This window comes from Drosophila sulfurigaster, chromosome 3 (assembly GCF_023558435.1).
Source record: "Drosophila sulfurigaster albostrigata strain 15112-1811.04 chromosome 3, ASM2355843v2, whole genome shotgun sequence".
Lineage (NCBI taxonomy): Eukaryota > Metazoa > Arthropoda > Insecta > Diptera > Drosophilidae > Drosophila > Drosophila sulfurigaster.
In genome coordinates, this window is record NC_084883.1 from 4,953,475 (window position 1) to 4,979,388 (window position 25,914).

General features: G+C 39.5%; 7 protein-coding genes and 2 non-coding genes across 9 annotated transcripts; 5 read left to right on the top strand and 4 right to left on the bottom strand.

Annotated features, from left to right (window-relative positions):
* Positions 1–181: 181 nt before the first annotated feature.
* Positions 182–4,298, top strand: LOC133841275 (parkin coregulated gene protein homolog). The gene is made up of 5 exons (XM_062273645.1): positions 182–733; positions 831–1,003; positions 3,073–3,244; positions 3,391–3,540; positions 3,666–4,298. Exons 1-5 carry the CDS (start codon positions 472–474, stop codon positions 3,824–3,826), a joined length of 918 nt encoding a protein of 305 aa, XP_062129629.1. The 5' UTR covers positions 182–471; the 3' UTR covers positions 3,827–4,298.
* LOC133841279 (uncharacterized) lies at positions 3,854–4,942 on the bottom strand. The gene is made up of 4 exons (XM_062273650.1): positions 4,563–4,942; positions 4,361–4,489; positions 4,162–4,302; positions 3,854–4,102 (listed from the first exon to the last, which is right to left on the bottom strand). Exons 1-3 carry the CDS (start codon positions 4,696–4,698, stop codon positions 4,184–4,186), a joined length of 384 nt encoding a protein of 127 aa, XP_062129634.1. The 5' UTR covers positions 4,699–4,942; the 3' UTR covers positions 3,854–4,102; positions 4,162–4,183.
* A 2,073-nt stretch (positions 4,943–7,015) lies between these two features.
* LOC133841276 (thioredoxin-related transmembrane protein 2 homolog) lies at positions 7,016–8,210 on the top strand. Its single transcript, XM_062273646.1, has one exon. The coding sequence runs from the start codon at positions 7,138–7,140 to the stop codon at positions 7,960–7,962; it is 825 nt and encodes a 274-aa protein (XP_062129630.1). The 5' UTR covers positions 7,016–7,137; the 3' UTR covers positions 7,963–8,210.
* A 2,534-nt stretch (positions 8,211–10,744) lies between these two features.
* Positions 10,745–12,553, bottom strand: LOC133844798 (uncharacterized). The gene has a single exon (XM_062279061.1). The coding sequence runs from the start codon at positions 12,525–12,527 to the stop codon at positions 10,881–10,883; it is 1,647 nt and encodes a 548-aa protein (XP_062135045.1). The 5' UTR covers positions 12,528–12,553; the 3' UTR covers positions 10,745–10,880.
* A 648-nt stretch (positions 12,554–13,201) lies between these two features.
* Positions 13,202–13,273, bottom strand: Trnah-gug (transfer RNA histidin (anticodon GUG)). The gene has a single exon. It is a non-coding gene; the product is annotated as a tRNA-His (tRNA).
* Positions 13,274–14,375: 1,102 nt separating this feature from the next.
* Positions 14,376–14,447, bottom strand: Trnah-gug (transfer RNA histidin (anticodon GUG)). Its single transcript has one exon. It is a non-coding gene; the product is annotated as a tRNA-His (tRNA).
* A 3,796-nt stretch (positions 14,448–18,243) lies between these two features.
* Positions 18,244–19,654, top strand: LOC133843755 (uncharacterized). The gene has a single exon (XM_062277431.1). The coding sequence runs from the start codon at positions 18,273–18,275 to the stop codon at positions 19,500–19,502; it is 1,230 nt and encodes a 409-aa protein (XP_062133415.1). The 5' UTR covers positions 18,244–18,272; the 3' UTR covers positions 19,503–19,654.
* A 2,808-nt stretch (positions 19,655–22,462) lies between these two features.
* On the top strand, positions 22,463–22,795 carry LOC133845272 (uncharacterized). The gene has a single exon (XM_062279682.1). It carries the CDS (start codon positions 22,463–22,465, stop codon positions 22,793–22,795), a length of 333 nt encoding a protein of 110 aa, XP_062135666.1.
* A 1,217-nt stretch (positions 22,796–24,012) lies between these two features.
* Positions 24,013–25,581, top strand: LOC133845275 (uncharacterized; the record flags this gene model as incomplete). Its single annotated transcript, XM_062279683.1, is given in 2 exon segments — positions 24,013–25,207; positions 25,210–25,581. Coding segments are annotated over 2 exon segments (1,413 nt in total), but the record flags the coding sequence as incomplete, so codon positions are not given.
* Between the last annotated feature and the right edge of the window lie 333 nt (positions 25,582–25,914).

Below are 25,914 nucleotides of genomic sequence, written 5' to 3' on the forward strand. Positions count from 1 at the left end.
AAAGTATGCAAATTTGATTATACAACAAACATAAATACTTAAATTAACTTGTTTTCTTACTTAAGTTTTAATAAGGTTTCTAATAAGTCCGTTTATTTTCAAAACTATTAGGTTTTTCGATATCGATATTGTCATTGCTTCCCATAATCAACAAACCGCACTTTGGCGCGCATTGAGTTTATAGCGATAGTGTTGCCAGACTGAACGACAAAGAAATGTAAACAAAGTGTAATGTTATTTGTCGGTTTCCGTTGAAGGTTTCAGTAAATTCGTAAACAATGCGTCTTATCAGTCACTGCGCCTTTTGCTGTCCTGGCAACGAGCGTCATAGTAACCGCCGCACACGAAGTGGAGCCCACCTACACTGATTGGAGCGCTAGAAAATTCCTGCACCTGGACATCAGCAGTTAGTTAGTTGTTTACGCTACGTGACTTCGGTTCAGCGCCTAGTTGTAGTCAACGTCACTACAAATGTCGCATACACGCATTACCACCGCCTATGGAGCCCGACCGTCACACGATTATCATACAAACTCCATAGCGCTGAAGCAACGTTCCAAATCCGCAAATCCACCGCAATTAAGACCGTTCAGTGGCATACAGGGTTCGCGACCCCGTTATGTGCCACCGTTTTCGATACAATCGCAGCAAAAAAACACGGTTGTCATTAATGGTCCCATTCACGAGGCGCCCGTTACGGCAAGCGCACGGGGCAGAGCGCCGAATCCGAAGAGTGCGTAACCTCCCTGCCCCCTCTAATACCTTGTATTGTATCTTGTATCTGATAGCAACTTTTTGTGACTTTTTGTTGTTTCTGTTGATTTTTGTAGGCTTAAAGAAACAACACAAATCCATTTCGACATGCAATTTGGGTGCCACTTTCAACGCCTGCACGCCCCCCAAAACTGCTGGGCGTGGCACATTGTTTCGCATGTATTTCGATCGCGGCGATTTGCCCATCAAAATGGAATACCTGTGTGGAGGCGATAAAATTGGCTGGACGGTGAGTATTACTGACAAAAGTCATGTCCTCAAGTATTTTCCTTTTTTAGAATAGTTAACCTTATACAAAAGTATAGCTAGAACAGATAGGATCTTTACGTATTATATCATAGGTTACCAATGTATTTAGTATGTACAGTCAAAACATTATTTTATTTGACGAAATGTGGAACTAATTGCTCTTGATTAGCACTATATTTGGAGCTAAGGTTGTGTCTTGTGTATTTTATTTGATTCGAAAGATTTAAGTAATTTAATATTTTATATAATTTGAATCACTATCTCTCGGGATATTTCGTATGCGACGTTTTTTGCAAAAGTTATGTGAATTTATATTTTTTTTTGTAATTTCTGGGCAGAACATTATCAAAATATAGTGTGAAGAATACTCCGTAGTAAAATAGTGTGAACAGATTCTAATCAAAATGAGATGTAACAGCTATAGAAGCTAAGTTGATTGCTCACATTTTGATATTTTATAATCCTTGAATTGTATTTTAAATATTTCGTATTCTCCAAAATATAACGCGTGGTTCAATGTTGGACAAGCAGGAGACTTTCGATTTTAGGTATCAATATACAATGCTTTGGTAGTTGCAAAAATTGGTGTCGATGTAGGTTCTAGATTCTAGAGAATCTAGAATAATTATAGCTATAACGAGAAAGTGTAATTACCCCAGAGCAACTGGAAATACGTGTCGTGATTAGCTGAACTTTGACCTGAAAATTACTTGACAACAATCAAAGCAAACTAATTGCATATATGTAGGTGTTAGGCCTATGTAGGTTTACTCCATCTGCAGACCTGCGTGTCCAATTATTTGAAGTGTTTGCTATGATGGTACCGACAAAAATACAAGTTAAAGTCTGTATAATATACTAAATAAAATAGTATAGTATACATAAAATGGCATTGTCTATTTCCGGACATACCGATTTCGGTCGCAGCGCCTTGACGTCCAGGTGTCAGATAGTCTGTCAAGAAGGCGAGTAAATAAAATATTGGGAACATGGATTCATGTGTGTGCACCCTTTCAATGTCATGAGCCTTGGAAGTAAGTTTATGTCAAGAGCTTATATATAAAAACGGAATAATTGCTCTAGCGAGTGGGTGCGTTTGTTTATTTAAGTCTTGAGGCATTTATGACAGCTCATTTACATATGAGCGAAATGTGAGTGACACCATATCATTTGCGTCATGTGCGAAATTCAGTCGAAGGTCAGGCTGAAGGAATGGAAAGCGGCATCAGTAAAATAATATTATGTAATTGGCATCCAATAAAGTTGAAGAGTGAAGCCATGTATTGTACAATTAATTTTAGTTTTTGTGGCTAATATCTTTAATTGTAATATTTATGTTCCCTATGAAATGATATTTGCAAGCAAGATTCATTAGAAACCGATTAGGAGATTTCAATAAATATTTATATATTGATGACAGATCATTATCAGTTACATATCTGTTCAGTCTACAGTCAAATTTCTATGTCTAATTATTTTAAGTTTTGAATTCGAGGAAATGTATTTGAAATATGTCTGTTATCTCTGTGCGAAACAAGAAATTTAAGTTTATTGTTCAAAAGCTTATTTTCCCCATTTCTTATGTTGAAATTTCCATTTAACTGAGTCCTAAACTACACTAACTTTATGTAGTATGATGGTTGTTTCTTTCGTTAACCAATTTACTCAGCTGAACTTTCTTTGTTGCCAACGTCTAATTAATTTGATGAAAAAACGCTCATTATGTTAATAGAATTGGGAATTTCCCAATTAAAGCAGCAGATTTCATAGTATAAGACTATTGCCAAAGGCTTTCTGTAACTTTCCATTGACAAGGAACACAAATAAACTGCATCTTAATAGAAATCAGAAAAACTTAACTAGCATCGCGTGCAAATTTACACCTGAACAACGAAGCGAAAGAATCGACACCCCCCATACAGGAAAAAATGAAAGTAGAGAAAAACTTGGTAAACTATTTTCCCGCTATTACGTATTACGTAGTATTGCATTTGCAATTTCCAATTCGTATGGCTGTCAATGTAAACTACGTTTCATTACGTGACGCAGGTGGACATTGACAAGCTGGACTACAGCCTCTACTTGCCGCTGTTCTTTGATGGATTGGCCGAACCCAAACATCCCTACAAGACCTATGCCCGCCAGGGTGTCAGCGACTTGCTGCTCGCCGGCGGAGAGAAAATCCATCCCGTAGTCCCGCAATTAATTCTGCCATTAAAGAGTGAGTACCTGCTTGCGACGGGGCTAAAGCCAAATCCAAAGCCAAAGCCAACGCCAAAAGTCGTCTTAGCACGCAAGCATTCGACTTTAATTTTTGTCACTTGACTTTCGCTGTCTAATGGCTGTGTGTCTTTTTCCCCTTTTCAGACGCATTGAGCACTAGAAATTTGGAGGTAATGTGCACGACCTTGAAAATCATACAACAGCTGGTCATGGCCTCGGATATGGTTGGACCTGCCCTGGTGCCCTTCTACCGACAACTGTTGCCCATGTTCAATGCGTTCAAGGTGAAGAACTGTAAGTGGATATCAAAATATTTCCATTACTATCTAGAGTATATCTTCGATATAGGTTTATTCCTAATCGATGCGAACGATAGTTGAGCAGTCGTCACTTAGTAATAACGCTTTCATTTCTTGCAGTGAACTGCGGCGATGAGATTGACTATGCGCAAAAGAACAATCTGAATCTGGGCGATTTAATTGACGAGACGCTTCAAGTGCTGGAGCTGCATGGCGGCGAGGATGCCTTCATCAACATCAAGTACATGGTGCCCACTTACGAGTCATGCTACTTGAACTGAGCGAAATTGAAATTTTGGCGAATTGGCTTTTTCTTACACGTGTTTTACGCTTCGTATACTTAATTTATTTATCATATCAAGAGTATTTATTGAATTTTACATAGATGCGAATGATGCAAAGTTGCCTTGATTTGGAATTTAATAATTGAATATATGTGTGGGTATATATAGGTGAGTAGTATAGATTGAGATTATATATGCAGGTGTGCTAGCAACCATTTGTTGCAGCAGCCAATGCCACAGGATCCTTGTGGCAAGGCGAGGACGGCGCAACAGCTGTAAAGGCAATAAGAAATATAGCTAGAGAAATCGGAAGATGTTTCAGAGATACTTACAACTGTTGCGCCTGTTTTTTGTTCAGTATTTGGGCGGGGCAAACTCGTTCTTCTTCACATTGTGGGGAGAGTAGCGATTGTAGAGACCCCAAATGGAATTCATCAGCTTATCGTTGTATTTGACCGGCAAATACTCGCGTTCTGCAGGTGTGATGACAATGATGAGTCAGTTAAACGATTCTGAGTTGAGAGAACTTACGAGTATTATTGTCGGCCTTATCAGCATTGTTGGCAGCCCGTAGACGGGACAAGATCATGTCACGTTCCTGGAACTGCTCACGTAGTTTGCAGGCTGCGAAGGCACCTTGTGGCAAAGCCATGTCGACAACTGACAAAGCAAAAGTGAAAACTCACATTAAATACAATTTGATAACACGAAAAGTCGAGTCGTGTTCACTTACTGCTCAGTCTGAGGTTATTGAGGAGAAGGGAAAATTCAGGAGCAAACAGGTTGCTTAGATCACACAATTGATACCAGAGCTTAGTCACGTGTTGACTAATTTTTAGGGGTTTCTCGCGCACTTGCAGCAGCAGCATTCAAAGCACAAGGTTCAAGTCTGGCAAAAATCTCGAGAGTCTCTGAGATTTCCAACACTGTATATATTATTCACTATTGCAGTCTATTATTTTGTTTTGCACCAGAAAAGCGTTCTCGTTGATGGCATTTGGCAATGCCCGGCTTACATATGAAGATGAATTTGAAACGTGATCGACACCGATTGTTAAGCACACTCACAGCACACGAAAGAGTAGAGTAGAGGTTCTAAGCTGAACTGACTCTCTGGCGCGACGGCGAGTCAGATTTATAGAGGCTCAACACAACGAAACTGGCGAACTTGATAAGCGAGAGACAGAGATCAGCTAGCCGCCATTTTATTTCGACTAGCACGTAAGCCTACGTATATATAGAATGCTATATATACATATTTGTATAGATGTTTGATTGATATAGTATGTCTTTTTCCATTTTTTTGTTGTTCAGTAGTTTTTTAAAATGCAATTGAACCCATGTGACTTGTCACACCGACCTCGATCCGTTCTGAAATCCGCCAACTGAGCTCCGATCCGCTCCGCTAACTGATAAAGTTCGACATTGTTCGAGACCGTCTGATAAGGAGATCGATTAAAACAATTTGTTTCGAAAACTGCGCAGTTTCAATTTTTGTGGGAAGACCTTTGAAAAGTGTTGGCTCAACAAACAATTATCAGAAAGTGAAGTGCAGGAGGCAAGCCTTGCTCTTGCTGGTCAATTACCCAAACAATCTTTAGTGGGCCATGTGCCAAGTACTTTCTTCAGAGCGCTCTATCTTGCTCAAAGGTTCATGTGAAGTCAAACCACTCCATCAACTGGTTTAAAGTGGATTGTACTATTGTTCTTTTTGTACTCATAGTGTGAGTACTCAAGTACCTGCTGATGCAATTACTGACCTTACTGTAGGCTGTTGATGTTGCTTGTTGTTTACCAACAACAGCTGCATCAAGTGCAATAACATACACAACATAGTAAACAATCATTCTATGTTAACACATTGATCTTATACCTGATACCTGGACTGACCCATGGGTTAAACTATTTAATATAAAAAGCCTTGTGACGCTGGTTGTGTTAATCGTCTTAATTGATAATTAATATTAGTTACTATTAAACACTTACTATACAAATGTCTGTGACACATTTCAGCCATATATAACGGGCACCTTATCGATGTTTTGCTGGACGATTTTATTTAGAGCATGTAACCGGCGAATACAACCTCGTTTAAGCACACATTATTTATAGTCGTATCACCATAATTCGCATATTCTAGTACTCTCATTGTTCAGCATTCTTCGATTGCCTGTTACCAGGCGGCGGAGCATGTTGTAAATATTTGCTGCAATTGCATTATGCCGATTACAATATACGTAAATTTCAATGATAATTGTCTATGAAAGGCACATGGTCATCAAACTGTGACATCACATTTTGCTCATTTTTCTCTTGTTTTGTTTAATGTATAAACATATATGTTTGCATTTATTTTAATGATTAAACAAAAAATAAAAAGTCCAAAAGAGGTGTCCAAAAAAATACAGATACTGGCTGAAATGTCTGCCACGAGCGCCTGAAGTCACATAGAGCGCGATTTAATTCACTGATTAGAGCCAGCGTGTGCTTGCTCTTTTCTAGCATTCATTATTCATTGTACTTTAAATTTCTTTAGTACAAACATACAAGAACTGATTGCGTGTGTGGTCTTTAAAATTGTGCAAGGTTCGCAGCATACATTTCTATTTTGTTGACGGCACGCCCAGCAATTAGCAATTGACGCAAAACACCACTGATACGCCCCAAGCAAAAGTTTCTAGAATACATTTCAAATTGTGTCAAAAATTCAAATTTGAATTTGAATTAATAACGTGTTATGATAAGTTAAGTTGGCAGCACTATCTACAAATGTTGAGATAACCACCCTGTGAACTTAAGTAGTCATCAAACTGTACAGTCTGTTATCGATATATATCTTTTGGCTGTTAATATCAATGTATATTTAAATGTTTTTTAAAGCTATTAAAATTGTCGCGCCTTTCAACATCTGTTTTGGAAATCTTGTGTTATGTTTTTAAAAATCTTATTATGTGGCAATTTTTGGTGTTTTGGTACTTTGGTATATCTCGACAAATAAAGCTGTTTAATAAAGCAATTTATAACGTGGAAAGATTTAACATTATTATTTACCTGACTGATTAAATTATTCAATAATAATTTAATTTGCATTATTATTACTTGACTACAGAAAGCATCGATATTTGTCACAAACAATCGATGTTTTTGACATTCTCAAAAATATAGAATTGTCATCGACATTTCTTCAGTGTTTAGTGGTTATCGAGCAGTCAGCAATCAGCAGGCGTCGCCAAAATTAGCTAACAATAAAAGAAAAACACGGGAAGTTGTTAATTAAAAAGGTGACCTAGTTGCGAGAACACAACGTCATGTCGTTGCAAAAGGAACTACGTACACTGGCAAAGCCCTACTATTGGGTGAACATACTGCTGGCCGTCTCGTATCTGCTCGCCAAGAAGACCAGAGTGATTTGCACGCGCATTTTCCAGCAAACGGATCAAGATGACGTCTGTGATATGGACAGTCGTGAGGTAGAGATACTGTTCTTTCTGCTGATTGTGGTCATGATACGTTCCCGCAAGTCGGGCAGCGTAACCATGATCAACTACTTGACTTCGTCCTTCCTCTACACAAAAGTGGCCAACATGATACTCTGGTCATATGCTGACTTCCGATATGGCCTTGGTTTCCTACTTATATGTGTGCTCGTGGGTATGCTGCTACCGGAGCCATCTTATCGTGGTCCTGAGCACATCACCTACTTCCGCAACGCTCAGGTCTTTGAGGAGGAGCTGGCTAGAGAGAAGCGCACAAGTTGGTTGATTTGCTTTTACACTGTTTGGAATCCCAGCTGTGTGAACTTTGCACCCATCTTCGCTGAGCTGTCGGCGGAATACAACACGGAACTACTGAAGTTTGGCAAAATCGATATCGGACGTTTCCCAGATGTCGCACAAAAGTATCGCATTTCGGACAGCAGTTTCTCACGCCAGCTGCCTACGGTTATACTGTTCCAGCAGGGCAAGGAGGTGGACCGACGTCCATGTGTCGACAATAAGGGGAAGCTGCAGAAGTTCTTCTTTTCCAGCGACAATGTGCGCGCAACCTTCGGACTGAATCAACTCTATAAGCAGGCTGTGGAACGTTTGCCGGCCACTGCGACGACGACGGTGGAATCGAAGAAGTCAAAGTAGTTACTCTATGTTCTAACCAAACGACATCTCATTTTAACAATTCGTAATTGTTAAGTTTTTAGTTGTTATTATTTATTTTGTGAGAGTGCACAAAGCAAATGCACCAAAGACACGTTCTACATGCAACAATGTAACTAAATATAAATTGTAACGCGTTGCCATTAACCTAATTTATTGTTTGTTCATTGCTAGCTAAATTTCAAGCCATAACATCATAAATTAATAAAAATTGTAATAGTCATCTTGAATGTTGTCTGCGTCTTTTACGTTAGTGTTTAATGAATTTAAACTAACGATTTCCGTCCAAATTTAATGGAGCACAAGTAAGAAAGATATAGTCGAGAATTCCAGACTATGAGTTACCCGCTACGGTTGTTCATAGACTACCAAATGTAAAATTGCTTAATTGTTAATTTTACCGGGGAAGATAACAAAGTATAATAATCAGAAATTTATGATGTTCCAGCCCTTTAATATTGATAATATTTATGTATGAATTATATATTATTGAATAAATTAAGCTCATATGACTGACTTTGAACTACAAGAAAACTGTCACTTTACTTGTGTGAGTTTTGAGTATATTTGGTTACACTTCATATGGTATTTTGGTAGATTTTGTAAACACGAATAATAAGGCGCGGCGTTTCAAAAAGCTGGCTATTTTCAGGGTTTTCAACAAATACAGACACGAAAGATCATATTTTAAGCCTATCATGCGAATATTCTCCTCCCACAGATCATATTTTCATAAAAAATAGGAAAAAAAAAACAAAACGAAATCGAAAAATGAGCACTCACTGTACTATTATTATGGAAAAATATGTTTTCGCTTTGTAGTGTTGCCTAATGCAACTAAATAGACGTTAAGCAACATTGTTAAGTTGGCGCTGGTTGGTGTCCTCGCTAACGTTTTGAATGCATGGAATTTTTTTTTATGTTTTCCCCATTTTCAAGTCGAGACGATTTTTTTAAATCACAATACACGCGTAATATTTTGTGCCAAAGGCGCATCTAAAGGCGACTGTCGGGGAATGTGCTTATAAAACATGCATTGACGCGCTGCTGCTCTGAATGCGTTAAACAAACATTGTCTCGAACAATGAGAATTGTGCAAAACAAAAAAAAGGAAGAAAATCGAACAACCGTACAACAATGTTTCCGGTGCGTTGGCTTAACCAGCCGAGTGAAGGCAAGGTTGGGCATGACGGTTGTATATGAGGCCCAAACGGCCAGACGAAATACGAAATAAACGCAAATCCTTTTCATCCATTCAATATGCATATTTACAAACAAACGCATATACATACATGTGTACACACATACAGGTGCATGGGGTGGCACGAGGGGGAGTAAGAGACAAAGGCAAACAGACAGAGCATCGCTTTTGTGGTTATTATTTGTATTCTTATTTTATATTCAATGAAACGGCATGGAAATGGCCATTATATTGTATTGTATTGCATAATATGATTGTCTCACATGTGGCGTGGCCTTTTATTTGCTGAAAATATGTATAGCAATGCTGTTGTATGTACAATGTAAGTGGACGAAGAAATCGTGTAAGATTTCAAATTAGGCCGTTCTGTTCTGCGGTCGTCTGCGTACATGCAATTAAAATCCTTGACGAGTGTTCGCTTGATTGAAGCTGGCATTCATCTTGGCCGACAGCCACCTCTTTCCCCGATCCGCACCTCCTCCCACTGGACGTCACACGCGATATTGTCAACAGCTTCTCACATCGAAAATCCAATAAGCAGCTCCTTGACAACAGCAAAAACAACAAACAACGCAGCAAGTAACATAACTGTAGAACGTACGTATTGTTGACGACATTTCTACCTTCGTTTTCAGTGCGTTCGTTGGTCACATTGGATTGATTTTGAGCGATTTTTCTCTACTATACTTTTAGAGAACTACGAGCATATTTGCTTTATGGCAACATCTTGCCCAAAAACATTTATGACTAAATTTTATTATTCTCTTTCACATAAACTTCAGCACTTTTGCACTTAATGTGACGTTTTGCTAGTTTCCGTTTCGTTGCTCTCTGAACTGAAGTCCGTATTTTGATAAAAGTTTTTTTTCGTTTAAAATGAGTGTGCAGTTAGAATTTTTTTTATTTATATTTTAATTGTTATGTACGAGCAACTCTTCTCAAAATTAAATAGTTAAGTTTGCTCGAAGCTATTTTTAAATAGTTTTAAGTTTGAGTAGCAGTTGAAATACAATTTAAAAAGTACATATTTTATATATAAATTAAAAGGAATAGAACATAAAACTGAAATATTATTATTATTATTATCTTTAAACTATATTTTAGAATTGTGAATGAATAAGTAAAGATGATATGTAGTTGGTCTAAAAGTAATTAAGACCGTCATAATCCCACAATATATGGTATATTTATTAACAATTTTAAACATAATTAAGTTTTTACGTTTTATTTTGAATTTACAATAGAGTAATTCAAATACGAAACTCTTAATTTAAAACCGAATGGATGTGTACAAAATATGTTGTTTATTTAAATATGTACAGACTGAATCCAATATCCAATTTAAATTTTGCTGATTATATTAATTTACATTAATTTTATTTAGTGCCATTTTGTATTTTTTGCGAATTACAAATTGTAAACAAGTTTTTTTTTGGTTATTTGCAGTGCATTTGAAATTCGACTGGTTTTTTAAATGTGATTACTCAAGATTCCTTTAGCTTTGCTGACATTTTTTATTGCATTTTTATGTCAACAGCAGCTGATGCCACCCGCCACCCGCATCCCGCAATCCACTTCCCCCTTCCACCTATTTAGCAGCCTCCTTTCGGCATCTTAATATCCTTCGGTTTGGGAGCAAAGCTGTCGTCGCCTTGTAGTGTATTTCTGTCAATTGCGTACAATTGAATTAAACCTGAAGTCAATGGCAGGTGCGACTTGAGACGGTGCTGAAGACGTTGCGGTGCTCGCAAACAAAAACCAATGCGGCCAGCAGCCAACCGCAAAGTAGAACGTACCACGCAAGGCGGAAGGTGTCCAGATTCAGGGCCTTAAAGTTGTCCGAGTTGTCGATGAGACGCATGTAGCCTGCCCTGAGGGCATCATTGAAGTCAGAGACGGTCCAGTGCCGATAGAGTCCCGTGCTCTGCACCCACATTATGAAGTGCTTTAGCAGATTTTCTAGGTGCGAATCCTTGCGCATGGGATAACCGATGACAGGGGCGCCCAGGCAGACCGTCGAGTAGCGATATATGGGTTTGTGGGCGTATTGCTGCTGCAGAGCAAAGAACTCCCAGCGTTCGACAGTGAACGGATACGAGTAGCTAGTGTTAAAGCTGAGCAATGCTCTCACCTGCTCCCCAGCCTCGGCGCCAACCACCAGATTGGACACCTGCTCCTCCAGATGCGGTGGCACCTGCTGCAGCAGCATGGGTATCTCATGGTGCTTGACCAATATCCGTTGTTGCTGTGCAATCAGCTGCTCAAAGGTGTCCACCTGCTCACCCACCAAGGTGGCAGTCAGCGAGCTGCTCAACTGATTCGAATACCAGTTGGTCACTATGAATCCCAGCACAAATAGCTGCAGCGAGACCAGAAAGTACCGCACCGAAGGTCCATAGATGCGGCTGGGTGAACTAAGGAACAGCAGCTGGCTGAGAGCTTCGAGCAAACAGCGTCCTGGACTGGCGCTCAGGGAAGGACTGAGCCAGTGCAACGCCACACTGATGTAGACAACGGCGGCGAGCAGCAACAGCCAACTGGTCCAGTGGAATGGACGCAGCAGGTACATGTAGCGAGGGATCTCGTTGCGGACTGGCATAATGAGGCAATTCTGAGCGATGGTCAGCGGATAGCTGAGGATGCCTAGTTCACGATCGATGCCCACATATGGATGCATTGTGATCTCCAGGCGATTGTCACCAATCAGCTGCTGGAGGCGTGTCATGTCCACGCTGCTGCCAGCGTCGAGATCCTGGCCAGCATTGCTGATGATCAGCTGGGCATTGTGACGACGAAGAAACTCGGCAAAGATGCGATAGCCAAAGCCACGTATGAGATGTTTGCCTGTTCGCTGATCTCGCACCTGAAACACACGCGGCAAATCGTTCTCAGCGGGAGTGGACACCACATAGCCATTTAGATTACGCGACGGTGCTGGAAACAACATTCCATTCCCGGCTAGATTCAACTCAAAGTAGCGCACTTTGGGGTACGGTGTGTAGCTGTAGATTCGATGCTTGTGCAGCACAAGCGTCTGAAGGAACTGCAGACTCCACAGTTTGTCGAAGAGTTTACCCAGCGCTAACTTCTCTCGCTGATTTGACAGGTAGACAATGAGGCGACTAGCTCGCAGTTTCCTTAGGCGTTGGTCCAACTGCCAGAAGATGATCTCGTCGCTGCTGTAGCAGAAGAGCAGGCTCAGGGCATTGTTATTGATGTGATTCCTTAGCGGATCATATGTATTTGGTTTGCCCTTCGAATCAAAAACGTAGCTGGTCACACTTAAGTTGGTATGCAGCCATTCGATGAAGGGATTCAAATTCTCCAATCGTTGGGGATGACTCATGAACAACGGCGTATTTGTCCAGCGTTCTTCATTGGCAACGCGCTGGACTACACTCTGCAGAAACCTCAGGTCTTCGAGATTACTTTGACACGTGCCCAGTACAGGCAGCAGCAGGAGCAACCACGTTGCAAGCGGCATGATCGACGGTTCACTGTGTCCCTAACACTCATCGGAGTCCTCTTTATACGTAGCTTGCGTAATGGATTTAATTCAATTTAATCGACTGCTGATTGGTCTTATCGCTGCCGCAGATAACAAATTGCCACCAAATGGATACTGGACAATAACGTGCCACAAATTGTGGCACATGTACTGCCAGCATTGGCGTGATTATGTGCATTTTATTTAAGTGGTGCTTCAACACATTTTGTTATAATAACTTTTGGTTGAACAGCGATAATAAATACATTTTGTGCTTAGTAAAATACTTTCCTTGAAGGTAAATTCAGCAAATGTCATCACTAAAATCATTTTGTTTGATATTTTTAAATACTATTAGCATTTCAGCAGATTTATTTATAGATTCAATTTTGAATAGCAACTTATTTTCGTTAAATTACTGAAACTTACATAAATACATTTCTTAAATTTGAGGAACAATTGGAAATATTTAAATTTTAATATAAATACCATATAAAAAAATGTCCTCTCCGTGACAATGCATATTGCAGCATTGCCGTGACCAGGATTCGAACCTGGGTTACCACGGCCACAACGTGGGGTCCTAACCACTAGACGATCACGGCTATTGAGGACGCTTGAAATGCCTTGATTTAATAGCGAATTTAAACGAAAATGCAATGCTTGAGCAAGCTCTGATTTAATTGTTTCCATTTCTTGCTTAGTCAACTTGTTTATAGATCAAAAAGTTGAACCACATGTAGCAAAGAGAAAGGCAATCGTAACAATTAGTTCCAGGTAATAAAAATGCACGACTCAACGATACTCTATGAATCGATACTCTATCAAATATACCCTGAATAGATAGATATACATAGATAGAATACACTATAGAGTTTTATTTATGTATATAAGTAATTATTATTTATAATTATTTTTAAATGTTCAATATAATTTTATATAGAAAACATTTAAAAATAATGTCAACTACATAAAATATTAATAATTTATTAGAAAAACTACAGAATCTCTACAAAAGAGTTTAAACATAAACAGAAGTTTATACTGTTCAAATTGGATCAATTTATTAATCATTATTTTTTAAGACTATTTGAATAGCTTAATATATTTATATATCATAAAAAAATTAACGTAAAATGGAATTCATTATGGCAGATAAATTAAAACAATGAAAAAGCTCCATCACAAAAATAATTATTTGTTTTATAAATTTGTTAAAATATTAAAGTTAAAAGAATTGACTTTTGTGGCAGTACAATTTCTTAATAGGTTTTTATTAATTTATTTTTGGTAAGTTTTTAAGAGAATTAGTTAAAATTTTACGGAAGTAAATTTAAAAGCAAGAGAGTTGCCTCCATGACAATAATAAATAAATTTTTGTGAAACTAATGTTAACCCAATAGTTTAGTAGTTTATCTTGATACACAATTTTTACATTTATAATATTTTTTAATTATTTTTATTATTGATCATTTTTTATTTAAATATATTAGAATAACCCAAAAAATATGTTAATTTTCGCAAAGTAAATTTGAGTTAACCAATTGAAGTTCTACGTGTAAATGCATTCGACTTTTATGTTTATGGCACTAAAAAACACAATTCATTTTTCTTGCTTTTTGTAACGATTTTTAAGTAGAATTTCTTTAATAGCGTACAAAATTTAAAAAAAGTGAATCTCCTCCGTGACAATGCGTATTGCAGCATTGCCGTGACCAGGATTCGAACCTGGGTTACCACGGCCACAACGTGGGGTCCTAACCACTAGACGATCACGGCTATTGAAGACTCTTGAAAGGCGGCAGCCAAATAGCGAATACAAATTGCGTTATCAATGCTTCAGTGAGCGTTGTTACTGCTGCAAGCGCATTGCTTGCTCTATAACAACTTGTTTATGGAGCAAGTACGCCCCATAACGGCAACAATAACATCAAGATAGACTCGTAATAGCAGCAGCAGAGCAACAATAACAAATACATAAAAATCAGCGGTGAAAGGCAACTGAAAGAAACGAAGGCAAAAGACAAGAGAGCCAAGCAAACGACCAGCGTCCAAAAGTCCGACCGACTGACAACCAATAAACAAGATTTTGGTTTATGAATGAATTTAAATGCCAAGCACTTGCAGGGGGCAAATGGTCGGAGAAGAGTGTATGGAGAGGGGAAGGGCGGGCATGGTTCTTGACTTGGCATTTCAATTCATTTTGCTATCAGCAGCATTTTGTGGCTGGGTTCTGTGCAACTCCACACTGAGGGGGAACTGATATAGAACTGGACTACGGAATGAGGGCTGCCAGCTGGGTTATATGAATATAAATAATATATTAAATGAAATACAATTTTGAATAAATTTACGAGTTTATTCCGATGTTTGAATACTCCAGTTTCTATTTAAAGCTGTTGGGTTTCCACCAGCTCTTAGAACAAATAATAAAAGTTGATGTACTAGAGAAGAGTTTTCTGTGAAAACAAACAATTGAAATTCAACTAAAACTTTCAATATTATATTTTTCACATGTATTATTATTATAACAGAATTTCGTTTAAAATTATAGCTAGTTAGCATAGAAAAATGCTGTTACACTATGTATGTATTTATATTTTATGCATCATCTATATAGATTAGAGACAATTTTTGGTTCTCAATTTAAAGCTTTTGTTCTAGGAAAAATTCTCTCATATTTAATTTTCACTTTAACAACCCAATGTATTATTTTAATTGAATTTCAACTTATGATTTGCCAATTTAACTTTTTACGAAATAAACCTCTAAAAATGGAATTGTCAAAAGAATGAAATAATAAAAATTATTTATTTCATATCCTAATTGAAATAAACGAAAACACACAACAACATTTGAACTCCCTTAGGGCAAAAGGTGTTTTAATTTATTTAAATGCCAAAAGAAATAAAAACATTTCCTTTGTGTTAACCATTTTATGATTTAAATTCGTTCCTTTTGATCATTGCATGTTAATTTGAGCTTTGTAAATCAGACAAAGACCAAGTTTCCGACTATAGTATACCCGCACATGGCCTACAAATATAATGACATCATAATGAGCTTTTGATTTCGACAAACATTAAATGCAATCTAATAATTGCGACTTAAGATTGTTGTACTTGATTTAGAGCACAGGGATAATTTGAACCCAATATACCTCCCCTCTATAAATGGTAAAGGTATAGAAATTAACTGGACTCACGTACCTTTAATGAGGTGCTGAGTTGTTTCCGCTGGTTTATACCTCCCCTGGGGCAATTTGATGAGTTATATATTTTGTTCCCAGTCGAGCATTTCATTTGTATCAACAAAGTGAATAAATTTATGGGTATTCGAAAGAGCTGTTTCAAATGATGCACGCTTATCGGAATTGTTGCTTTTGGTTTTTGGCTGATAAGCTAATAGAACATTTGGTGTTATCAGTACAATAAACTTGAAGAGGATAATTTATTGGGATGGGATCTGAAACTTACGTAAATTTGTAGTAAATATCTAAAATATATTGCAAATACCAACCTTATATTTGCGGTATTTAATTTGGTATTTAAATAAATCAATAGAAAGCCAAAAGCTTTTAGGCCACTAATCAAAGTTTGAATTGACGTTAACTTAAATGCGAAACGAAATTACTTGAACAATCTGGTTATTCAAAACAACACAGGGGAACAAAAGTATGACTCTTAAATTTGAGGAATATAATGTTCAATGTAAATATGTTTCCTTCGTCGTTAAACTGTACTTTGAAATTTTTGTTGGCTTGTGTACGTTTTGCACATTTAATGATTTTGTAATTACCCATAAGTATAATATTATTTCAATGGCACTTTTTTGTTGTTTTTACCGTGTGCCATTTACAAATGCTTATGCCGGAGTGGGAATGCAGTCGACGATGCTTTCGGCGGGGGTCAAAGGGATCAAAGTGGGCTTGGTATTCGTTTTTTCAACACCACTTTGGCGTTACGTGCTGCAAACCCGTAAAAAACTGTAAAGTGTTTACATGTAAACTGAAAATTTACGAACACATACCGACTCGCACTCCGGAGTCCTCCAAGGGAGACAACAGTCCGTAAAATTTCGTGCAGCGCGAGTTTTTTTTCTGTAATTTTTGTGGCCTGCTTTTGAAATATGAAAAAAGCGCGAGGTCTTCTTTGTGTGAGTGAGTATGCTCATGTGTATGTGTGTGTGTGTGTGTGTGAGCATTCACGCTCCAATAATTGCGCAAAACAGTTGGGCTATTTACATGTATTGACCGTATGACTATAAAATAAATTCCAACCCGTATTTACAAATTAATTTTTGATAACTGCTGCTGTAAAAAAAATTGCTGGTGAAAAAAGCACACGTGCCTTGCCCCTTCCTTTCCTGTTCAGCAACTAACATACGTACATAGCTTATATATAAATTAAGTGGACAGATCTGTAATCCACACATAAATGTATTTTGCAGAGGTCAAAGGGCAGCACAAAAAATGTTTCTATTAATTTTTGCACAGTGGTAAAAACAGGTTTAAACGAAAGAGTAAAACATAAATATTAAAGTATTATGTTTATTTATTTAATATATATTTGTAAAATAAGAAAGTAATAATATGTATTAAATAATAATATATATTAAATAACTAAATAGTTAGCGGTGGCTGCTAGTCGATTCACGCTATCGGTATCGGTTTGCATACGCAAGTCGATAAGAACGAAGCTATCGGTATCATCAGTTGTCTTTTTAGAGCATCGGTTGTTGAAAGCAAATCCACACTGACGATTCCTCAGTCGTAAGAAGTTGAACAGAAGTCATTAAGAGTAGACCAGTAGCAACAGGAGTCGTCAATAGTAATGAAATCAGTCGTCAGCAGGAAGTAGTAAAGTATTATTTAAGTTTATCAAACTGTACTATTACTATTATTATCAAATATCCGTATATTATAATACGTTTGCATACATTTAATAATGAATTACCCTAATAATTAAAAAAACTCATTTTATATACATATATTTAATATTTTATAAATCTTAATTGCGCTTAACATTGGTACACCAGTTTTTATAATTAAATTGAATTTATTTTAAGTTAGAATTTTTATAGAATCAATAGATTCAAATATAATGCGTTTCTTCTCTAATTTAGTAATATTCCAATACTATTTTAAATGTAAATAATGATATATTATTTTTGACATCTATTTTTAAGAATAATCTTAATAGGTGGAAATGTATAACAATATACTAATTAATTAAATTACTTTATATTATAAAAAATTCTATTAAAAAAATAAATCTCTATTATGTTAAATGAAAGTATAATATCTTTTATAAATAAATCGTGTTTTAATAGATGTAATATAAACAAATATTATTCGTTTCTTTTTCTCTGATTCAGTAATATTGTGCGACTTGAACAAGCTGTAACCAGTAACCAACTGATTGGCAACTGGCTGCATGATTTGAGCCGCCGTGCAGTCTAGCCAGTTCAGGGTCACGATTGATTCGTTAAATTTGTTTTATTCGGTTTTTTGCAGTCAGATAATTTGCAGTTGCAACTGGAGTTGGAGTTCTCCTATAAATAGCGCATGCAACACGAGTCCCGCCAACAGTCGACGGCAATACAATGGAGGAGCCTATTCGTTCGCCCTTCAGCACGGACATTCCACACGCGTTTATATACAATGACTCGAGGAAAGCAAAGTCCTACTACCGTGGACCCTACGCGGAGTCCATACAGAGCTTTGCCCAGGTGTTTCACTACGATCTGCAGATGGAGCACATCGACAGTTTGCCCAAAAAGAGGGATCTGCAGGAACTGATTGCAGAAGGCGTATACAATATGTCGGTGCATGGAGTGCTAATCAGAACACTGCTGGATGATCCCAGCAACATCACGCAGTACAGTTATCCGCTCGAGGTGATGAGGAATTGCGTCATGGTGCCGCTTGCACCGGAGTTGCCCAAGTGGATGTACATGGTTTGGCCCCTTGGGCGATATGTGTGGACATCTCTCTTTCTGAGCATCTTCTATGTGGCCTTTCTGCTGCGCTATGTTCACTGGGAGGAGACCATAGCCCGATCTTATACGCGGAATCTGCTGCACGCCATGGCCATCCTTATGTACAGTCCAAACATGAATATGCAATTGCGAATGATACATGTGCCATTGCGGACCCTGGTCTTCTATACGCTGCTCTACATTCAGGGATTTATACTCTCCAATTATCACATCAGTCATATGACGTCGTTCGATATGAAGCCAGTCTTTGTAAAACCCATCAACACCTGGGCTGATTTAATAGAATCCCGAGTACGGATTATCATTCCAGATACTCTCTTGGAGGAGATACGCTCTCTACCCGGCTTGGATGTTTCGTCCTTAAATCCGCAGTTTGAACCACGCATTTGGCAGGATTATCAAAATCTATTGACTGCACCGCCTCGACAATTTGCCTATGTGGTCACCCAGGATGCATGGGATTTCTTCAATCGCCAGCAGGAGGTGCTCATTCAGCCCTATTTCCACATGTCCCAGGTCTGTTTCAATGGACTTTTTAACGCTTTTCCTTTGCAAAAAGATGCTCCATTTGCCGATGCCCTTGACCGCTTTATGTTGTATGTAAGGCAGGCGGGTCTCTGGGGCTACTGGGAAGACATGGCATTCATCTACGCTGTGCGTGCCAATTACGCAAAGGTTTTTCTCGATACGTATCCTGTGGAGCCACTGAATCTGGAGTTCTTCAGCACAGCTTGGATCGTGGTTGTGGTGGGTCTGCCCATTAGCCTATTGGTTTATCTTCTGGAGTATTTGTGGTGGCGTTGTTCATCAACAAAACTCAGATACAATCGTTAATTCAGCACAGAATGAGCTTCATGCAATCAATGGAGACTATTGCTCAAGAAGTTATTATTCGTCTTTAATTATTTCAATTTTAATAATTATTAGTTTGTTAAATCTATCATTAGCTTTTTATCAACTTATTATTGAACTTATTGTAATTTTTAATTAAATGTATCTTACGGAGTTTTGAAGTTAGTGCTAAAATTGTTGATTAATGTTGATATTCTTTATATTTAAATGTAGTAAATAATAATTCGACTATTCGAGGGACTTATTTAGAGCCTGTTTAAAAGTTGTCTTTCATTTTTTACTAATTGCAATATACTACTATTATGGGAATAACTGCATTGGGTAAGGATTTTATTTTATAAAGACTTTACATGTTTATGATTGAATATGTGAACAAGTAAACAATTTATTATTATTATTATTATTATTATTATTATTATTATTATTATTATTATTATTATTATTATTATTATTATTATTATTATTATTATTATTATTATTATTATTATTATTATTATTATTATTATTATTATTATTATTATTATTATTATTATTATTATTATTATTATTATTATGAGTGCAAAGGCCCAGACAGAAGAAACCTTTGCATCCGGTGCGGCGAAATTGGACACAAGCACAAGGAATGCAAAAATCCTCCTAAATGCTGCGTGTGCGTCACTGCCGGACTGAAACCAGTTGACCACATCCCTGCCTCCAGCAAATGTGCATCGGTAAGAGCCCAAAGATGAAGATCCTCCAAGCAAACATGCACCGGAGCAAAACAGCCGACTCGCTTCTCTCTCAGCTCGTGCTAGAGAAGGCGGTTGATGTTGTCATCATCAGCGAGCAGTACAAGACTCCCAAAAATGGTACATTCCTAACTGACAACACCGGGACGGCAGCCATCTGGCTGCCAAACATGAACAACTTCACCGTCACAAGAAGTGGTGCCGGACAAGGCTTCGTATGGGCACAAACTAAAATCTGTACAATCATGAGCTGCTACCTGACGCCTAGTGACAGTATAAATGAATTTAAGACGAAGCTAGACGCAATAGAAGACCAAGCACAGCAGCTTGGCGGAGACTTGATCATCGCGGGTGATTTCAACTCTAGAGCCATCGAGTGGGGAATGCCGACAACAAACCCCCGGGGCAGACGGGTACTTGACATGGCTGCCAGGCTCGGGCTAGTGGTCGCAAATGAAGGGTCCACACCCACTTTTTGCAGACCAGGATGCGAGGGTACAATCCCAGACATCTCTCTGGCGACAGAAAGAGCAGCGAGCAAACTACAGGAGTGGGGTGTCTTGGAGGACTACACGGGCAGTGACCACCAGTATATCTGCTTCTCCATAAACCCAAACCACAGACGTCGGCCCGATCATGATAAGAAAATCACCCGAAGGTGGATCGCGAAAAAACTGGACACCGAGAAACTCATCGAAGTACTCGACGCAAGTATGGAAACAGCCGCAAGAAGCATAGTACGCCACACCATGCGCGCCATAGAGCAATCTTGCGCCGCAGCGATGCCCAAAACGACAAACTTCCTTAAAAGGAAAGCTGCCTACTGGTGGAACGAGCAGATCGCGGAGCTCCGAAAAGCCTGCCTACGCGCGAGAAGGAAAATGACTAGAGCCAGATCTCGAAGCAGTGCTACGGCGGAAATCGAGGAGCACAAAGAAGCTAGAAAGCGCCTTAAACTTGCCATTGTCCACAGCAAAAAGAGCAAATGGGAAGAGCTACGAAGCGACATAAATACCAACCCATGGGGTCTTGGCTACAAAATCGTAACGCGCAAGCTAGGAGCGCAAAGGCCGACTCCGGAGCTCAACGAAAATGTCATGGCCAATATAGTCAACACGCTCTTCCCACAGCACGAACGACGCACCGACCCCGAGACGCCCGCCCTCGAAGAGCCTCCTTTCTTTACAGAGAATGAACTCAGATCGGCAGCAAAATCATTGAAAAACAACAAGGCACCCGGACCCGATGGGATTCCTTCCGAAGCACTAAAAGCCATAACAGACGCATGCCCGAAAATCCTGCTAAACATGTATAATGCTTGCTTGATGGAAGGAATTTTTCCAGAGGAAGCCACAGCACCTAATGGTAATAAGGGAAAGGAGACCCAGCTACCAAAAGTGCATATCGCCCGCTATGCATGCTTGACACAGCGGGGAAACTGCTAGAAAGATTAATAAAACCTCGGTTATCTACAGCCATAGAAAGGGCAGGTGGCCTATCAAACAGACAGCATGGCTTTCGACTAGGTAGATCGACAGCTGGAGCGCTGCAGTGCGTCATAGAAGCGGTAAGCGATGCACAGAGAGTAAACGCCTACTCCAGAAAAATAGTGCTCCTGGCCGCTCTTGACGTTAGAAACGCCTTCAACAGTCTGCGATGGACTAACGTCATCGACGCGTTAGAAAAACGCTTCGGAACACAAGCTTACCTGATGCGCATGGTCCGCAGCTACCTAAGCAAACGAGAGCTGATATACCAGACGCAAAGTGGGACCAGGCGAAAGACCGTCACTTCGGGTGCTGCACAGGGCTCTATCCTCGTCCCGGACCTGTGGAACGCTAGCTATGACAGCATATTTTCAATAGAAATGCCAGACGACTGCAACCTGGTCGGGTTCGCCGACGACATCGCCGCCATCATTAAGGCACGCGACATGACGGAAGCGCAGCGGAAGCTAAACCAAGTCATGATGCGAGCAATGGCTTGGTTCGAAACCCACGGCCTAAAGCTCGCCACAGAGAAGACAGAACTAATAATTCTAACAAAACGGCACATCCCTCTGGAAGTGAACATGCACGTGAGCGACGACATAATAAAACAAAATTATCACTCAACTACTTAGGCATCCGTATCGACCCAAGAATGACTTTCTGGACCCAAATAAACCACACAGTGGAAAAAGCGTCAAGGGCAGTGGCATCACTCAGTAAGCTGATGGCAAACGTTGGTGGCCCAACTGAGGGCAAGCGTAAACTGCTGATGTCAACAGTAAACTCCATACTGCTTTACGGCTCTGAAGCATGGGCAGACACCCTGACCATACAACAAAAATGCAAAACACTGTTGGCCGTCCAGAGGACGGCGGCACTTAGAGTAACGTCCGCATACCGGACAGTGTCGACAGCAGCAGTCTTGGTGATTAGCAGCGAAATCCCCATAGATCTGAAGGCCAGAGAGCGACGGCGCACCTGGCTAAAGCGCCAAAATAACCAAGAATCTGACACCGACCCCAGAGAGGAAACTATGCAACAGTGGCAAGATCGCTAGACAAACGAAGCAACCGGTAGGTGGACTACAAAACAAATACCTGACGTAAAAATATGGAGCAACCGCGACTTCGGTGAAGTAAACTACTATTTGACACAGCTGCTTTCTGGGCATGGATACTTCGGAAAGTACCTGCACCAAAGAGGACTACGCCAACAGCCAAGCTGCGTGTATGGCGATGCCGATATAGATGACGCAGAGCATACTTTTTTCTCATGCACTCAGTGGCAAACAGAAAGAGAGCTACTTGAATCGCAGATCGATGGAATCTGGAGGCCACAAAACGTTGCCTAACTGCTCGTAAGAAACGAGCAAAACTGGAAATTAATAACGAGACACGTCGAGAGAATCCTCCGACGCAAAAAGAGGCGCCTGGACGCAGGTGAAACGATGAGCTAAGAACACCAGAGCGCCCAGCCTGAAGTTATGCGCATTCAAATGCGGTTCCGGGCTGGGGAATTCCGCCCTGAAACAGCGAAAGGGGAGCGGGTCAGCATGCATATGCGATCCCCGCACAGCCATGGTTTGAGACGTCGCTATGGTGGTGTGTAGACATTTTCTTCCCTACCTCAAAAAAAAAAAATTATTATTATTATTATTATTATTGTGTGACACACCCGCTACCCATTTTGAATACAAGAAATATATTTTGCGGTATTTTTCTCAAAATGTACCGAATATAATGCAAAAAAAAATACTAAAAATATACTAAATGATATATTTGGTATATCGATATGGTACCACATTTAAAATATACCACAGACGGCACAATATACCAGATTGTCAGCCAAAGCAACTGAGACCCCTGTCAGTAGGCGTTTTTGCTCATACAAAAGTATTTATTTAATAACTTCGACAATTTTTATCTGATCGCAACCAAATTTTCAGGAATCATAATTACTACAGTAATTATTGTATATACTTGTATTGTATATAATTGTATTGTAAAATTCGCAAATCTAGCTTTAAAATTACGCTTGTTATTCGATTTTTTTGATTTGCGTGGGCGGAAGTGGGCGTGGCAAAAATTTGAAACAAACTTGATAGCTCCATCTTTTATAGTCTCTGAGATCCAATGTTTCATACGGACGGACGGACAGACACACAGACGGACATAAGGACATGGCTGGATCCTCTCGGCTGTTGACGCTGATCACGAATATATATACTTTATAGGGTCCTCCTTCTACCTGTTACATACATTTCCAGCCGGCATAATACCCTTCTACCCTTCTGCCAAGCGTAATCACATGAGCATTGTGTTCACCACCGGAGTCGAAGATCCAATTATGAAGGTGGTCAACAAAGTGCTGCTGGCCAGGCACTATTACTTCAGTGTATTTATGATGATGGATAAGATTGGAGACATGGAGCCTGTCTATGAGATGTGCCACTTTCTAGGCGAGTATCAGTTTGAGAATTCGCTGCTGTATTTCGAATCGATGGATGGAAGTAATCAGCTCTTTGGCACCGCAAGATATCCCGCAAAGCAAATTGAGAATCGCACAGATCTCAATAGGTATTTTCAACGTAGACGCAGGGAAATGGTTACCGCTCAAATGGATGTGAGAGGGTTCAGTTTTGCGACACCATTGCGAGAGGACGCCCCACATTTATTCGAGGTTGGCGGACACTATGAGGGGAGCACCTATCGCATCATAGAAACCTTTGTTCAGCATCTCAACGGAAGCTTCACTAAGCTGGAACTACCCAAGGATGCACTTGGCGGTCAGGTGGTTAATATGAAGCTAACCCTGGAGCTGGTTCGTCAACGTCGCATTGAGTTCTCCGCCCATGCCTACGCGCTCTTCCGGTCCGACGATGAGCTGGAGAAGAGCTATCCTCTGCTCGTAGTGCGCTGGTGTTTGATGGTACCGCTGTACAACAAGGTCTCCACCTATTTGTATGCTGTGCAGCCCTTCTCTGGTGTCGTGTGGTTCTTCGTGGTTGGCGCTTTTGTGGCTCTGCTGTCGCTGGAGCTACTCTGGATTTGGCTGTCCTCAGAGAGTGCTGCAGAATCCTTCATTGCCGCCTTGCTAAACTCTTTCTGCTACATCATCAATATAGCAACAGGTCGACAGTTGATGCAGCCATCAATACTGCGAATTCTGCTTTTAGTCGCCGTCTTTTTCCATGGCTTCTTCTTGTCTGCGTACTACACTTCGACACTTGGCAGCATTCTGACTGTGAATCTGTTTCACGCTCAGCTCAACACAATGGAGGATCTGGTGGAGGCGCAACTGCCAGTTATGATTATCGACTATGAATTGGAGTTCCTTTTGGAAATGCAGTCAGATCTTCCGACGGAGTTTCGCAAACTTCTACGACCTGTGGACAGCGGAGTCTATGCTCAGCATCAGATGGCTTTCAACAGCTCGTATGCTTACTTTGTGACCGAGGATACTTGGCAGTTTTTGAACAGGAGCGGCACTTGAAGCAGCCTCATTTCAAGTTTAGCGACATTTGCTTTGGTTCCTTCCACCTTGCCTATCCCATGCTGATGGACTCATCCCTGTGGCGGGACCTCGAGTACTACACATTTCGCGTGCACTCTTCTGGGCTGCATAATTATTATTTGCCCCTCCTTTCCTGTTCAGCAACTAACATACGACATGGCTTATATATAAATTAAGTGGGCAGAACTATAATCCACACATAAATGTATTTTGCAGAGGTCAAAGGGCAGCACAAAAAATGTTTCTATTAATTGTTGCACAGTGGTAAAATCAGGTTTAAAAGTTTTTGATAAAATGTATGTTACAGCGGTGGAGGCTAGTCGGTACACCCTATCGAAGCTACCGGCATCATCAGTCTGTAATATTTAAGTTTATCAAATTATACTATTATTATAAACCATAAACTTATATCAAAAATTCCTTACATTAAAAAGTAAATAGATGTACTGTTTGGTCAAATATTTCAAATTCAAGGGACCGACGATTTTACGTCGTTATACCCGGAAGACGCACTATCCGAAAGGAGCAAAACAAATGTTGTTTCTTTTGTTTATGGTTGCCATGTTCGTAATAGGATTTTAAGATAAAACAAATTAATTTTTTAAACAAAACAAAAAAAATGTGTAAATTTCATTTAATATCAACGTTGTTCCATAATAAATC

Excerpts from the sequence above, each read along its gene's own strand:
- LOC133845272 (XM_062279682.1), top strand. The coding sequence starts at position 22,463 with ATGGCAAACGTTGGTGGCCCAACTGAGGGCAAGCGTAAACTGCTGATG.
- LOC133841276 (XM_062273646.1), top strand. The coding sequence starts at position 7,138 with ATGTCGTTGCAAAAGGAACTACGTACACTGGCAAAGCCCTACTATTGG.
- LOC133843755 (XM_062277431.1), top strand. The coding sequence starts at position 18,273 with ATGGAGGAGCCTATTCGTTCGCCCTTCAGCACGGACATTCCACACGCG.
- LOC133844798 (XM_062279061.1), bottom strand. The coding sequence starts at position 12,527 with ATGAGTCATCCCCAACGATTGGAGAATTTGAATCCCTTCATCGAATGG.
- LOC133841279 (XM_062273650.1), bottom strand. The coding sequence starts at position 4,698 with ATGCTGCTGCTGCAAGTGCGCGAGAAACCCCTAAAAATTAGTCAACAC. Across the intron at positions 4,490-4,562 it reads CAATAACCTCAGACTGAGCA|TTGTCGACATGGCTTTGCCA; the intron begins GTAAGTGAACAC and ends TTGCTTTGTCAG. Across the intron at positions 4,303-4,360 it reads TAAGGCCGACAATAATACTC|AACGCGAGTATTTGCCGGTC; the intron begins GTAAGTTCTCTC and ends TCACACCTGCAG.
- LOC133841275 (XM_062273645.1), top strand. The coding sequence starts at position 472 with ATGTCGCATACACGCATTACCACCGCCTATGGAGCCCGACCGTCACAC. Across the intron at positions 734-830 it reads CAGAGCGCCGAATCCGAAGA|GCTTAAAGAAACAACACAAA; the intron begins GTGCGTAACCTC and ends TGATTTTTGTAG. Across the intron at positions 3,541-3,665 it reads TGCGTTCAAGGTGAAGAACT|TGAACTGCGGCGATGAGATT; the intron begins GTAAGTGGATAT and ends CATTTCTTGCAG.